At 25.2% G+C, this 15,546-nt stretch overlaps 1 protein-coding gene and 2 long non-coding RNA genes across 5 annotated transcripts; 1 reads left to right on the forward strand and 2 right to left on the reverse strand.

Annotated features, from left to right (window-relative positions):
- Positions 1–34: 34 nt before the first annotated feature.
- Positions 35–7,125, forward strand: LOC113553698 (major facilitator superfamily domain-containing protein 6-like). Of its 2 annotated transcripts, none has more exons than XM_026957178.1 (7): positions 35–104; positions 1,849–2,211; positions 2,345–2,532; positions 3,141–3,277; positions 3,350–3,471; positions 5,190–5,432; positions 6,824–7,125. In XM_026957178.1, the coding sequence occupies exons 1-7, from the start codon at positions 35–37 to the stop codon at positions 7,087–7,089; spliced, it is 1,389 nt and encodes a 462-aa protein (XP_026812979.1). In that variant the 3' UTR covers positions 7,090–7,125. The 2 variants fall into 2 exon arrangements, with proteins under 2 accessions (XP_026812979.1, XP_026812987.1); XM_026957186.1 differs by lacking the exon at positions 35–104 and adding an exon at positions 238–518.
- LOC113553736 lies at positions 1,754–3,635 on the reverse strand. Of its 2 annotated transcripts, none has more exons than XR_003405207.1 (4): positions 3,332–3,635; positions 3,219–3,275; positions 2,320–2,929; positions 1,754–2,194 (listed from the first exon to the last, which is right to left on the reverse strand). It is a non-coding gene; the product is annotated as an uncharacterized LOC113553736 (long non-coding RNA). The 2 variants fall into 2 exon arrangements; XR_003405208.1 differs by having other exon boundaries at positions 2,084–2,218.
- LOC113553749 lies at positions 3,854–15,525 on the reverse strand. The gene is made up of 4 exons (XR_003405212.1): positions 14,999–15,525; positions 5,199–5,439; positions 4,817–5,080; positions 3,854–3,980 (listed from the first exon to the last, which is right to left on the reverse strand). It is a non-coding gene; the product is annotated as an uncharacterized LOC113553749 (long non-coding RNA).
- Between the last annotated feature and the right edge of the window lie 21 nt (positions 15,526–15,546).

Raw genomic sequence — 15,546 nt, forward strand, 5'->3', positions numbered from 1 at the left:
AAATTCAGAAAAATTATAGTTAGTCTCGTTCGAAATGTTTTACAAATTTAATATAAATAAAAAACTTTTACTCATAAAACTAAGTTTTTTTTTCTACGATTGTGGTAAGTATATATTATAATACAAGATAATGATGTATACATGAACTAAAAGCATTTATTATTAATTATTAATAACTTTATTTTTGTACTCAGCAATAACACAAATGTTTTAGTATAATTATGTAGTCTATAAAAATTGGAGATAGTAAGTGATGTTGTATTTTTAATATACCAAAGTTAATATTACGCCTGAACTATGTTATCTGCAATGTTATATTTTTGTTATTCCTAAAATGTTTATTTTACGACACTCCATTTTTCCACCAAAATTGCATACATAACTTTCCATTTTTCACTAAAATTATTATTAAAAATACTTTTTTTTTATTAAATTCTAGTAAAAAAACTATTACAGCTCAACAATTACGACATTTTCGTCAAAATATATTATGCATTGGGCAACTACATAAATTATAAGTACTACACATATATTATGATATTTTTTTTTTAATTATATTTATTTTAGATTCTGAGAACATTTTCCCGAGGAATAAGAGAAGTTTTTAACGTTGGAGTTATATTAAAATAAAAAATGATACGCTGATCTTTGGTTTTGAGCATAAATATTATACTATTTATCCAGCAAATTTATGGAAGTTATTATTATTCCTGAATTATTCTTACAATATAAAAATTATTTCAATTTTATTTAATGTTAGCATACATTTTATATTTGTTTAAAATGTGTAAAAATAAACTTACTGTATAACAGCTTTTACTTTTTTTTTATTTTCCCATAAAATTTTCTCAAAATCTAAAATAAACATCATTATTTTAAAATAAAAAAGTATTCAATATAATAAATTTATTAATACTATCAAAATTGTTTTAATAAAAATGTGGAGTCGGTCAAAATATCGTTTGGAGGAAACGGGTATAATAGAAAAGGTCAAAGGGAAAATATATTATTTTTTGCTACACGTTTAAACCAAATTTAAAGTAGGTATATATTATGGCTGTATATATATATATAAAAAGAATACGCTTACAACATTTTAATCTTAATTGTTTAAAATAATTTATTAATTAGTGAATTTAGTTCTGATAGTCCGTTTACATATATAAATATTATATAAAATATTTTTTATATATTTTGAGTCAAATTTTATTTAATAATAAAAATGTAAAACAGGTTCATGACGTACTACTTACGTATAATAATGTTATATTGTGCTATGGTGCCGTACATTATTCACCATGGACATTGGCAAGAAAATTTAGTGCTTAAGTTATCTGTTATGATTTAAAAAGTATAACGTAACTTAAGCCATTACGAATTCGCTAAAATTGTAAACTTGAATAATTATAATATCATATGAGTAATTGATGTAAATAGATTACACAACTCGATATAATAAATAGATAGATAGGCAATAACGCTAGTCATTTACAATTTTTTATTAATTTATTTAGAACAAAATTTTCTGAAAACTGATAATCCCTCTCCGATATTTGCTATTGTAATAAAAAAAATAATTATAACACATTTTTGAGGATAATTATAAATTAATAAAGTTATACAATCACTATTATAGGAAAAATTGTATAACAACGTATTATATTATATAATAAAAAATATTATTATTTTTATATTTATTTTATTCATTAATATTATGTAAAATAATATTGTAAAACATTATATAACACTTTTCGTATCTTCGGGAAAATTTCTTATGAGTATATTTTGTATTGTTTTTAAATATTTTATTATTCTTTTTCAACAGTAAAATATAAACTATTATTTCAGGAATTGCTCCGATAAATCCATTTTTACCAACTTTAGCTAGACAACGAGGAATCCCTGTGCTCGTCATTGGAGTAATCTTTACGATTATGCCTATTTTCAATATAGTTATAAGACCAATAGCTGGATATATTACCGATCGTTGGCACTGTCGTAAACAAGTATTTTTGGGCGCTTCGCTGTTGAACGCTTTTATTACTCCACTAATACATTTCACGCCCGACTTTACCGATTATGGATATGCCGAAAACTTGGACATCATGACGCACTGGAAATTTTGGATTTTTTTTACCACCATTACAGCGAGGATGTTGCTTTGGATGGTGGGAGATGTTCTTCAAGATACGATCTGTTTGGAAATGTTGGGTATACACTGTAGATATTATAATATAGTTACCGCTTACTAAATACTTATTTCTATATGATATATTATAAAGCTAAACTCTAAGATAGGTATTATGGTAATTGGCTTACCACTTAAAATATCAACACATCCCAGGTGACGACAAAAAGAGTTATGGAAGACAACGGGTCTGGGGAGCGGTTGGCTGGGGAATTTCTACACTGTTGGTCGGCGCGTGTGTGGATTGGTACAGCATTGACGCAGAACACAAAAACTACTTACCAGCGTATTTGATCGCTATGATATTCCTTATCTGTCATTTTATTGTTGCATTTCAGCTAAACGTAAGTTAAACAAAATACCTGTGAATCATACGAAAATTTAAAGATACGTCAATACTGTAATCAATATACTTCAATAATTATGTATAGATAAAACAAAAGTTATATATCAACATTCAACATCATTGTGGTTAGTGTTTGTACCACATATAAGTTTGTAAAAACAAGTTTTTTAATGCCACTTGTAAATAATTGTGATACTGTTTGGCCAGTGTTGGCTGTATTGAAAAGTAATACTTGAAATGTCTTCTGATTTAAATTTTGATTTTACTTCTTCAAGTTCGTGTAGTTTCAAGAATGATTATGTACATCATGTACATCATAAATACTGTGGCACTCAACGTGTTAATACATATTGGAATGGATTATTTGGGTTATATTATATGGTTGTCACGTGCACCTGCAACCAGTTTATTATCATAATTTATTTAATGTGAGCTCATTTTGCTGATGGAAAATTGCCATTATTTTACAATTAAGAGCTGTATAAATTTCTGCTATTTAGATGTTTTTTCATGAATAATAGTAAATATTTCACCATTCCCAAAACCCGTTGGTTATTGAAAAGTTTCCACTAATGGGAAATATCACTGTAATTATTCATTTTTCAGAAAAATCAAACTTGTACATCTAAAAGCATGAATAATGATGTCTTAAAAATATTATGTGATGTTAAAGTCTACTCATACCTTGTGTGGGCTGTGTTTGCTGGCATTTTCACAGCATACATTTGGTTTTATTTATTTCTGTAAATATTTTTCTATTATCATAAAGTGTTAGCTATAAATTATAATATATTTACCTCTATTTTTTTCAATAGGTACATTGAAGACTTAGCAAACATTTATCATCAAGAACGATTACCGTGGATCAAGACTATACAAGGTTTCTCAGTAACAGTACAATGTTGTGTAGGAGAAATTCCAATTTATATCATGTCAGGTAAGTAAAATATAATTTTAAGAGGCCGTAACATCACCCGCACATGTTGTCTCCGTCTTACAAGTACGTAATATAGCAAATTTATATTCAGCAGATCACGTTTAGCTTCGTTAGTTTAAAAATTGGAGTGAATCGACTTAAAATAAAGCTTGATGGTAAGAACATTATCCCTGTGTGTATGTTGGTTTTTTACGATTATTAAGTTTTTAAGTGAGTTATGAGCATTTTTAATTTACGCTATGTTATATACACATAAGTGCATAACTTGCTAAAAAATTTAACTATCGTAAAAAAACAACATACAATCATAGATAATTTTCTTACCATAAAATTTCATAATAGGTCGATTCACTCTAATTTTTAAACTGACGGAGCTAAACGTGATCTACTGAAAGTAAATTTGGTATGTTACGTGCTTGTAAGACAGAGACAACACATGCGGGTGTGACGCCCTCTTAAATGAATAACAAAGTAATTTTGTTCTAGTTTCTAACCCATTTATGATAAATCTAAAAACGTTTAAAAATCATTTAATTTATATTTTAATTATATATTTATTAAATTATGTTAAAATACTATTAACACATACTTTCAGTTCCTATATTGTGTAACTTAATTTTATTATTTAACAGCTAATGATTTTATAAGACCCAAAAACGGCAACAACTAATAATTAGTATTAAGAAAAATATTTTATTTAATTGAATAATATTACTCATAAACAGTGTATTCTTGAAACGTGTATACTATTAAAAGAAAACTATCCATAATTTATCAATGTATACATGTATATATATAAACGAGTATTAAATGGAATTTAATTATATCATAGTGCATAAGTGCATATAAAAATTATTTTCATGTTTTTCGTTAAAAGAGCCCTTTATTATTATCATTATCATTCAATGATAAAACATTACAGTTAATCTTAATATCGTTTATTAATTATCATACAATAAATAAAAATTATTACAATTATATAAACGTTATATTTGTTTATCTTATGCATATATACAATATACATTTAATACTTATTTATAATTGATGATACTTGTCAGTTGTCTATTTAGTGATTAAAACCCGAATATTATTAGGATGTTAAATTTGTTACATCTGTTACATTATATGTATTTTATTTCTGACTTTTGCGGCTACGCACAATGTAGATAACGTATTCACATAAAATCATACCTTATGGTTTTTGAATAATCTTAAAGTATTATAAAGACTAATATTTTTAAGGGTTTGACATATCATTAGAATTAAAAAAAAATGTAATATCAATTTAAATTTAAAAAAAAATTAAGTTTAATAATAAATAAAATTTTAAAACGATAAGACCTACCTTCAAAATATTATTCCTCCTCGATCACCATAATTTTTGTAATATATTATCTTACTCTATGATTTCTCTACAAAAAATCGATTTTGCATGAATAAGTTTTGTTTATGTGTTGTAGCAAAACGATATCATCGCATGTACTTAATTTCTAAAGGGGTTTTAAATAAACAATTTCTAATTTGAATCATGTATTTTAACACCAATACATAATTTTTACACTATAGCCTATAGGTCATAGGGTTATGTGAGTACGGTGTTTTTATTGATCTGTAACAGTAGAAAAATGTATAAATTTAGCGAAAAATGATATACAATCATTCCATCATGTTTTAATTAAGTGTAATTGTCATATTAATATAATATTATTATATTGCAGGATACATACTGAAACGCATTGGACATATGACAGCTTTTTCAGTAGCATTTGCAATGTTTTCGATAAAATTTTTCCTGTATTCAATTATTAAAGATCCACTTTGGGTATTGCCAGTAGAGCTGATTAATGGTATAACGTTTGCCTTGGCTTTTGTGGCTGGCATTTCGTACGCGGCCGAAGTAGCGCCTAGTGGCAGCGCGGGTACTCTTCAAGGCCTATTCGGCATGGCTTTTCATGGAATAGGTGAGCACTATAAAAATAAATAATTAATTTTATGGTACAAAAATAAATGATGATTGTTATAATAATTGATCATCGGTGTGGGTAAAAACCTTGAAAACCAGATAAAAATAAGAAATGTCTCAAAGACGTTAAAATTGGCATATTCAGTTTACGGAATATTATATATCATTAACCAATTACAATTTATACTGCTGTGGTCACAAAATCTATAGAAAAAAACATTCGTAGTAATACATAGATACACTATATTATACAACAATATAAATTTAAAATCTTCAATGTTTAGATAAGAAGTTGTGTAAAAAATATATAAGTATACTTTTATATTATTATTACGTCATTGCATATATTCCAATGGCGTATTTTGAAGGTTTCACTTAATAATGTAAAGTATAAAATTAGAAAAATTGTGTAATCGCCAGTAAATTTATTATTATGATATTGTGAGTTATTCCTTCTAGGTTTTCATAATTCGAATCGTAACACTATACCTAATATTCATTGGCCATAATGAAAATCCACTAAAATGATTCTTAAGCCTCCAGATCTTTTATATTCTGTGCGGAATAATGAATATATTGATTTTATCATGATGTGTTTTATTTTTGTATGTACGAGTGCACAATTAGTTGTCGATAATACACTTTGAATTTCAAAAATGGGAGTAGTTTTTGATATCAAACTGGATCTAGTTTTTATTTTGGAAAGGTCAAAATTTAAAAATTCCGCATACTTATTGGGAAAAATACACAAAATATTAAGGAAAAACAAGAATTTTTATGCAAATTCAATTTTTGACAAAATCGATTATGTTTTTTTAATGTAATTCAAAAATGAATAATCATAGAATCATGGAATCTTTACCAAATGTTTATATTATTTTTTTTCATTTACAATACTTTTTTTTTAAACTATTTTTAAGTTGTACATAGAAATGAGAAATGTTCAACTCATTCTATTTTTTTTTTTAATGTCGATCAAAAATTATTCGCTACATTAAAATTCTTGAAAATTTAATATAAAATCCCACAAAAGTTTGTAGTTTAAACGGAAGTAAAAACATTTATGAAAACTAATAAAAAATCTTTATTTGTCATTATTTCAGAAATATTTGTGTTAAATATAATCTATGTAAAAGAAAAAAATATTTAAAACATTAACAAGGTTATGTGAATTAGTTTAGCTATTAAAATGCGAGATTTATTAAAAAAAAAAAAAATCTCCATTTGTTTAATTATTTTATTAAGTAGTTCCAAGTACGATTCGTCAGTATAGCAGTGATATTATGAGAGTGGCGACTAACTAGTGTAGTATAATAATAACTTTATAATAAACTATTAATCAATAACTTGATGTGATAATAATACTTGTCTGAAAAATTTTCGTTCCAGGTATATCATTTGGTTCGTTCACTGCAGGTTACACGTTTGAACATATAGGTAGCTCGGCTTCTTTCAGATTATTGAGTTACGTAGCGTTTATTACGTTTCTAGTCCAACTATTCGTCAGTCAACTAATAATGCGAATGAGTAGACCCACAGAAAACGGTACCTCAGACGAGCGTACAACAAAAGAAATCACCACTTGTCCGGAAAACTCATTTGACTTGGGTTTCACGAACCCAATACCAGTTACATCTACCGATTCTTATAGTTAACGGAAATAACTTTGAATCTCTCTGGTAGTTTTTATAATTAAATGACAAAAAATGTAATTTATTATTTTGTAATAATTTAATTTGATCATTAATTGACTATAATATGTTGAAAACAAATTATACCTAAATAAAACATTAATTTTTAATAATAACATAAGATGATAGTTGTTATTCATTGTTAACAAAAAATATTACGAACACTTGCAGACGATAAAAATCCAATTTTAGAGTGTTACTTAAACACTTAAATATAGAGTCAATATGTATTAATGACTATTTTATCATAAATTCATTATTCTAGATATTAAGTATATGTATTATAAATCAAGAACTGGTCGTGTATAGTGTAAAAGTTGAGCCACGTGAAACTATAATTTTTTTTGAATTTAAAAATACAATAAGTGATTTCTACACAAATCGTACTGATTAGGTATAGATGTACAGTGCAGACAGTGCAGTGCTATCATTGAGTTGAACATTATGTTTAATAAAAACTGTGAATAACAATTTGATTTTTTTATATTCCCTACTGCAGTACATGTACATGTACAGACAGACACATGGATAATTATTACACGCGATTGACAGTATATTATATAACACATTAACACGTATATTATATATTTATACTGTTGACACGATTGGCAGCTATATGGTATTTATAATAGAGAAATAATGTTTACGGTCAAAATAATAAAAAGTAATATTAATTCATCATCTTTTTTTGCACAAAGGTCTAAACAAGACTGTCACTGACGTATAATATAATAGTAGAATATGGTTGGGCATGCAAATGGTTTTAGTAATTTACTACACTTGATGCTAAAAACATATATGTACTAGGTAATATTCGAAAACAATATGATTTCAAATTTTCGTGTAGGTAAAAATTTGACAAACTATATAAGAAAGGAATATTTCGACCATTATAATTTATAAGTTAAAAATAACATTTTAAATTAAAAAAACTAATAATTTATTTGAACTATAAAAAAAAATCTCATGTTACTACTCTTCTAAGCTGTTGTTACGTTTCTTTTTGATTGTGTATAATTATAATAATTAGATTAACCTATTGTATACCTATTGTATATGTCTATACAATATATAGCATAAAAAGAGTAAAAAATACAAAACGAACTACAATATTATGAACGAACATTTTTTTTAATTACATAATGTCAAAATAGAAGTATAAAAATGTATCGAATTGTGTCCTATATTTTAAGTATGGAATCTGATTCTTAGAGTTAAACTCATAGTAACCACTAAGCGAGATATTGATTTTTAAAATACTGAATGGATCACTAATAAAATAATATAATATATGCTTATATCGTAACAATAAGCTCATACTTGTTCATAGATGTATAATACTTTGATCATTACTGATAAAAAAATAAATAAAGCTGAATACAATTTTTATTAACAATGTATCTATAGAAGCCACTTTTATTTTCTCAAGTGTTTGTTAACAAATAAACATTATTGAACAATACATTAAATCGTTATAAATAATATAATATATTAATATATATATAAATATAATATAATAATATATAATAATTATTCGAAAAGCATTTCAAATGTTTCAATGTACTTAAACCACATGTTCGTCATAGATTTAAAAACACTAAAAATATGAAAACATTTCATATGATTATCTTATCACAAGAAAGATAAAAATTATTTCTCGAGCGTCAGTGAAAATGTACATCAGTAGTGTGCTCTAAGCAAATGATCTGTCAACACGATTTCCATTGACACAGATTATATTTATTTTATTATAAGATAATCCCACGAATTCTACCCACGAGTGTATCAAACTACTAGGTCCAACTGCGAACTCCAAAATGCGTTTACCCAACATGAACCTAAAACTGTTGCCTTTCGAAGTGCATTTTTTCTTCGTGAATAGCAAAGAAACAAATATAGTAGGCTTCTCTACATTAAGCAATTTAAAAGTGCTATGCAATTCGGATACTATATTTATAGATGGTACACTCAAAAGTTGTCCGAAATTATACCATTAACTATTTACCGTAAATTGTACAATAAATCAGTCTTGTGTCCCACTCGCTTATATTTTACTATCTTCGAAGACGACACAATGATATTTACAGGCATTTCAACATTTAGTTATAGAGTGCAAAAAAAATAACTTAAAATTCAGTCCTATTCGGGTTGTATGCCGATTTTGAAAAGGCTATTCACAATGCTGCAAGACATATTTGGCCTTCTATTGAAGTAAAAGGATGTAGATTTCACCTTGGTCAAAATTGGTACAAGAAAATACAGCAGCTGGGGTTAAGTAATGATTACAAAGACAATAATACTGATATAAGTATTTTCTAAAATTATTTTTTGGACTTTCTTTTTTAAGTCATGATATGGTTGAAGATTGTTTTGCGTATGATATAATGGCATTGCAACCATGAGATAATAAGATTGTGCAATTTACTGACTATATATTAGAAACATATTTAACCAACGACGCAGAGTTTCCACCACAGATATGGGCTGAATTTGTATCCTCAACGATGCACACAACAAATAATTGTGAATCATTTCATAAAAAATTAAACAGCTCATTCAGTTCATCACACCCAAACATATTCAATTTCATTGATGTTTTAAAAAACATGCAATGTGATACGTATTTTACGTCATTGAGAAGTCAAGGAACAAAAAGCAAAAAAATGTCTGAAAAAGAAACATTTATACATGACAAAATGTGTGAATTGCAAGCAAAAAAAATTTCTAAGTTCGAATATGTGCGTGAATTGTCTTATAAATTTTTACCAGTTTCTTAATTACACATTTTTAATAATACATTTTTTAATCATACACATTTTTACTATTAATTGCTAATATTATATTTTTTAATTATAAGTAAAAAAATAGCAAAACCAATATTTTTAATCATACCAATATTTATACAATTATATCGCCAGTCCTAAGTCTAAAAAATGAGAAGGAAAATACTGATTTTGCAAATAAAGCCTTAGATGCAGGGTTTAAAACATTACGTGTTTAATTGTATCTGTTTTTCACAGAAAATTAATAGAATATTGTAATTTTTCTTCTTTTTAACTTACACCCCCTCTCCAACACCGGATTCAAGATAGTTATATACTAATGCATATAGGACATGTAGTATTTTCGTATGTATAATTTATATTGGAGTTAGTCTTAATCAATACATCAATTTAAATATTATAACCAATAATTATATAACTAATAATTGTATAACTTTTATAAACTTTTCAACTTACAATAATACGATATAATATGATAATACTTAATATATATGAACTATTATTGTTTAATAATATTAAGAAAAAGATAAAATAATAATAATAATAATAAAATTATTAATAAATATAATAATAACACTAACAACAACATAAAATACAATTTAAATAAAATCAATATATACATATTAGAGATGTAAAGTATATACCCTACAATTTATAACATCTATAGTTGTAAACATGTAAGTTTACAAATAATTAAATTAACTTCAATTAAAAATAGTTAACTTAAAAAAAAAAAATGCTTTATTACAGTACCTACGTGTTTAGTATCCACGTTTAAAAGTATTAAAAATTATAAAAGTAAATATTCAATCTAATCTATTAAATTAATAAAAATTTATTTTTTAAAGGATTGTCAAAGTGATGTTATATCATAACATATTTTCAAAGATCTCAGAAAAGTGTTCAATGATAATAAAGTTGTAAGTTTTCTCATTTGGGTAGTTTTTTTTGGAATTTTTTATGGAAGTATTTCACTTTATTTGTTATGGTACGTATAATTTTATTTATTTATATTTCATGTGTAAAAATATTAAAAATACTTTATAAAGGATATGAAATAATTAGTTACAAAGTATCATCCAGAAAAATATTCTTTAATAAAAACAATTGAAGGAATACTATTTGCTGTGAAATGTTTTGGAGGTGAAGCGCCATTTTTCTTTTTATCTGGTATGTTATGTGTTATTAACTTACTTATTTACAATGTTATATTATTTTATTCAACTATTTAACGCTTACATTTGATTAAATATTTAATCAAAAAAATAATTAAAAAAGTTGGTTATCTGAATTCGATAGCAATTGGTCTTGCTACAATATCTTTGCGATTTTTTCTATACTTTATTATCAAAAATTCAATGTGGATGGTGCTCGTGGAATTGCTTAATGGTCTAGGTTTTGCGTTACCATATTCGGCAATGACATCTTATGGATCGATTTTAGCACCAGAAGGACTTAAAAGTACCGTTCAAGGGTTGTTTAGCACAGTCTTTCAAGGAGTAGGCGAGTATTTAAAATATATTTTTTAATTGCACGTGCATTACATACTATAAATAAATTATAGCTTAATTTATATTCTGTTTAGGTGTAGGTCTTGTAAGTTTTATAACGGGGTACCTCTTCAACGAAATAGGGAGCAATAATACATATCTTGTTTTGAGCATATTAACATTAGTCATTTGTTGTATACAGACTATCACGATCCGGATTATGCTTAAAACAACGAAATCACAAGAAAATAGTAATATCAATACCAAATCCTAAAGTGAAACTTTAAGAGGTTGTCATACACTTCTGTGTTGTCTCTAAGGTTGTCATACAAACGCAGAACAGCGAATTTGAAGTAATTTATTTTAAATTTAAATTTTGAAGCAAATAATGTGCAAAATTTACAAAACATTATAATTTTACTTATATTAAGTTCTAAATAATATTATTCTTACCTACTTTTTAGTTTGATAATAGGTCAATTCACTTGATCATTTCCAAATAATTTCACAATATTAAAAATAACCGAATAAAATGGATTATTCTGAACGTAAAATTTGCTGTTAATGCCTGTTATACATTAGTTAGAGATAATGTAAACCTCATAACAAATTTAAGAAACTTTAAAAAAAAATATTGATTATAATTGTGCATACAACTATTAAACTGTGTATACATATAAAATAAACCTATCAAATGTTATTAAAATATTATTATAAAAGATATGTTTATAACTAGCAGACTAAAAGTTCTTACAAATACACACAAACACAATTATTTAATTTATAGATTTGTAACTCAGCTTTTGATGAAATTATGTTTTTTAATAATATAAGCAAAGTTAATTATTTTGTTATGAATCAAAAATATTATTCACGGAGATTTAAATATATTCATTTATTTTAAGATATTATATTTTTTTATACTATATGAACTTATTTTCACCGTTTTGCGGTAATTACAAATAATGTTATTAATTTTTAACTTTATGACAATAATATAATATTAAAAAATTACAAAAACTATGGGAACCTATCGTAATACTATAAAAGTAAAATAAATTATATTATTAGCTTTATCAAAATGACAAATCACATTGAATTTAAATTTAACATACTCATAGTAGTGAAATACCACTCAATACCCATGTACAGCCGAGCAGTATACTATTTCCTATACTATTTTTACTCGAAAATTTTTTTTAAAAGTATATTATATTAAAATTTTAAAGTACGATTAATAAATATTATTTTATTAGTATTTATTATTAAATTAATTACTCATACTAAAAACATATAGGTATTATATATAAGTTGTAAAAATTGTATTTAAATCGTAGGTGCAATTGTTGACGTGATCAGTTGTCATTTATCACGTAATTTGGCGTTAGATATGACGGAATAACATTATGTGTACTAATCTGTAATGAAAAGATTCGCTAAGTTAAGCCCTTGTATCATATGTATATGTATATTTCCATATAATATTATAATATAATAAATTACTTTATATATTATTTTTCGACTAACATTGTGTTTTAGACGGCGCTTTGTGTAGGCAACTTACGATCGTTTTGTTACACGTATTATTATTTATCTATTTATTATAATATATATTTTTACTTTATAGATTATAAATTATAATATGCAATTCGATAGTATTTTGACAAAATACGTCCAAAGGTATCACGTATGTCAACGTGTGTAATGTTATAAATCAATAGTATAATATGTTTAATACAAATTAAAATCATTAAAATGTAATGATATATTCAACCGTAAATTAATTTAAAAACAATAAAAATGATAAATGTTTATAATTGATTTAGTACATTAGTATAGTACCTATAATAATTACCAATCATAAATTATGTATATAACAAATTTTTACCTAAAACATAATTCATTAAAAATAATTTATAATCGTTAATTGTATCTAAACATAAACATGTATGTTAACTTGGAACAAATTTTAAAATCTAAACCAAAACTGTTAGGGTTCTTCTAAAAAGTTTTGAATTTTAAAGAAACTTATAGAAATGATAATATAAATTATATAAGTTGCTGTAACTAATACGGATTTGACTAGTCAAATTAAAATACACAAAATCTTTTTAAAAACTCTGTTACAAATTATTTTTTTTTATATATTTCAGTTTAATCAAAATAATCTTGTCTATAATCAATGGACATTTATATTTTTGTTTTTATTAATTTATTATTTTAGTTATAAGATATGATCAGTATTGTAGTGATATATATATATATATATATATATATATATATATATATATATATATATATAATATCATTATTTATTTATTAATTAGACTTAATTAATTTTAATATTTATATAATTAGGTAGATAAATTAAAAAAATAACTTATTATCAAAATGTCATATACGCAATACTAATGTTATTATAGTATAGCATATGATATCATAATACTCGTATATTGTTATGATAAATACATTTTTCTGTTATTAGTTAATACAAACTTATTTCAAATGTTTTCAGTATTTATTGGTAATTTCTCTTTCAATACATATTGAAGCTAGATTTTTAAAACGATTTTGTTACATGCTTGTTCGAAACCAATTCTTCACTCTTCGCATTACAGAAAAAGATCTTCCACTTTCGATAAAATAGTATAGTTATATTAGAATTAAAATATGGTAGTAAAATGTGGTATAATATTTGTAAATTGTAATTCATTAATATAATAATATATTATATACAATTTTGAATTTAATATACCGATTAAATTAATTCGTATTGCGTAGGTAATAAATAATTTAAATATAATTCAAAGTAATACTTTGGTTTCGTTTGACTTCAAAAAATAAGAATCTAAAGTCTTTATTTTATTTTTTTTTATGGCTCCATTTCACTGTATTAACTCGTAACCGTAAGTATTAACTACCAAATATAAAATCAAAATAAGACCGTACGTTTTGTGTCACTCATTCGTCACGAATAACATAATACACAGATAAAATCCGCAACATCTATTATAATATAATTATAATATAAAACGTGTTATCGGAGCCAGACTATACTGATTTGCGGAAACGTATACAACCGATAAAATACATAGTGCGATCCGGGCCGAATAATAATAAAAATTATTAGTATTTAGTAATCTTTTTTCTTTATAAATTGCCCGTATTTCAACTTTTCATAACCGAAAACCCTAATATTATGGTATACTGGTTTTATTAAAAATTTTAAACTAAATAGTTTTGTATAAAAATAAATAAATAAAATTGAATACAATTAAATGTTACATTTTTTTTTCATTTATAATTTACAAAATAATCCTACTATAATTATTATTACATTATTAAAATATTTAAAATTTAAGGTTTCCAGACGCATTCAATAAATCCTTGGGGGGAACCCCCAGCACCCCCTCCAACCATAAATATGCCACTGATGGACGTATAGTTGATGTTTGAAAAACAAATACAAGTGCAACACAAGGTGTTTAGGTAAAGTTTTATGCATTTCAAATAACATATATTTCATTACATTAACAGTAGTACTATTAATGAACGTAAATGTAATTATTAAGTAATAAAATAATATGAAAAAATTCTTACGTGCATTAAATTGTGTTCATCTAATCCAAGGTTTATGCGTCTTTGCAAAATATCTGACGGAAGTATACCGAACGAATAGGTATATTATGATAATTTATCAAGTATCCTTAATCAATGATATATAATACATAATGTAATTCCTAGTAATTTTCTTGGAAGTAATGCTAACACGGTTCCCATCTCAGTTTGCGATAGATACCAAAACAAAAATAAGTAGTAGTAATAACAGAGATAATCAGATAGGTACTCGCTGGAGTTTGATGATCATGCCGACGCAAATTAATCTATTCACACAAGTTGTTAGTTTAAATTCTAAACGATTACCTATTATCATATTAATACTATGTTCATCATAATAATTCACAATTTATAATCACCGTGGCAATCGTACAACACATAGTTATGCGACTATGCAAAATAAGCATTTTTTTTTTTTTATGGTACATAACACATTAATCGCGACGTCACGACTATACCACGTTGGCGAGTGAACAGTGAACGGTGCCGGTGGTATCTAATAATGGCAGTAATGATACTATCGAGTGACG

The sequence above is a fragment of the Rhopalosiphum maidis genome, chromosome 1 (assembly GCF_003676215.2).
Source record: "Rhopalosiphum maidis isolate BTI-1 chromosome 1, ASM367621v3, whole genome shotgun sequence".
Taxonomy (NCBI): Eukaryota; Metazoa; Arthropoda; class Insecta; order Hemiptera; family Aphididae; genus Rhopalosiphum; species Rhopalosiphum maidis.

Bases quoted from the DNA above. Each gene is read 5' to 3' on its own strand.
- LOC113553698 (XM_026957178.1), top strand. From the start codon at position 35: ATGTTTTACAAATTTAATATAAATAAAAAACTTTTACTCATAAAACTA. The intron at 2,212-2,344 runs GTATACACTGTA...AACACATCCCAG, and splicing joins GATCTGTTTGGAAATGTTGG to GTGACGACAAAAAGAGTTAT. The intron at 3,472-5,189 runs GTAAGTAAAATA...ATTATATTGCAG, and splicing joins TCCAATTTATATCATGTCAG to GATACATACTGAAACGCATT.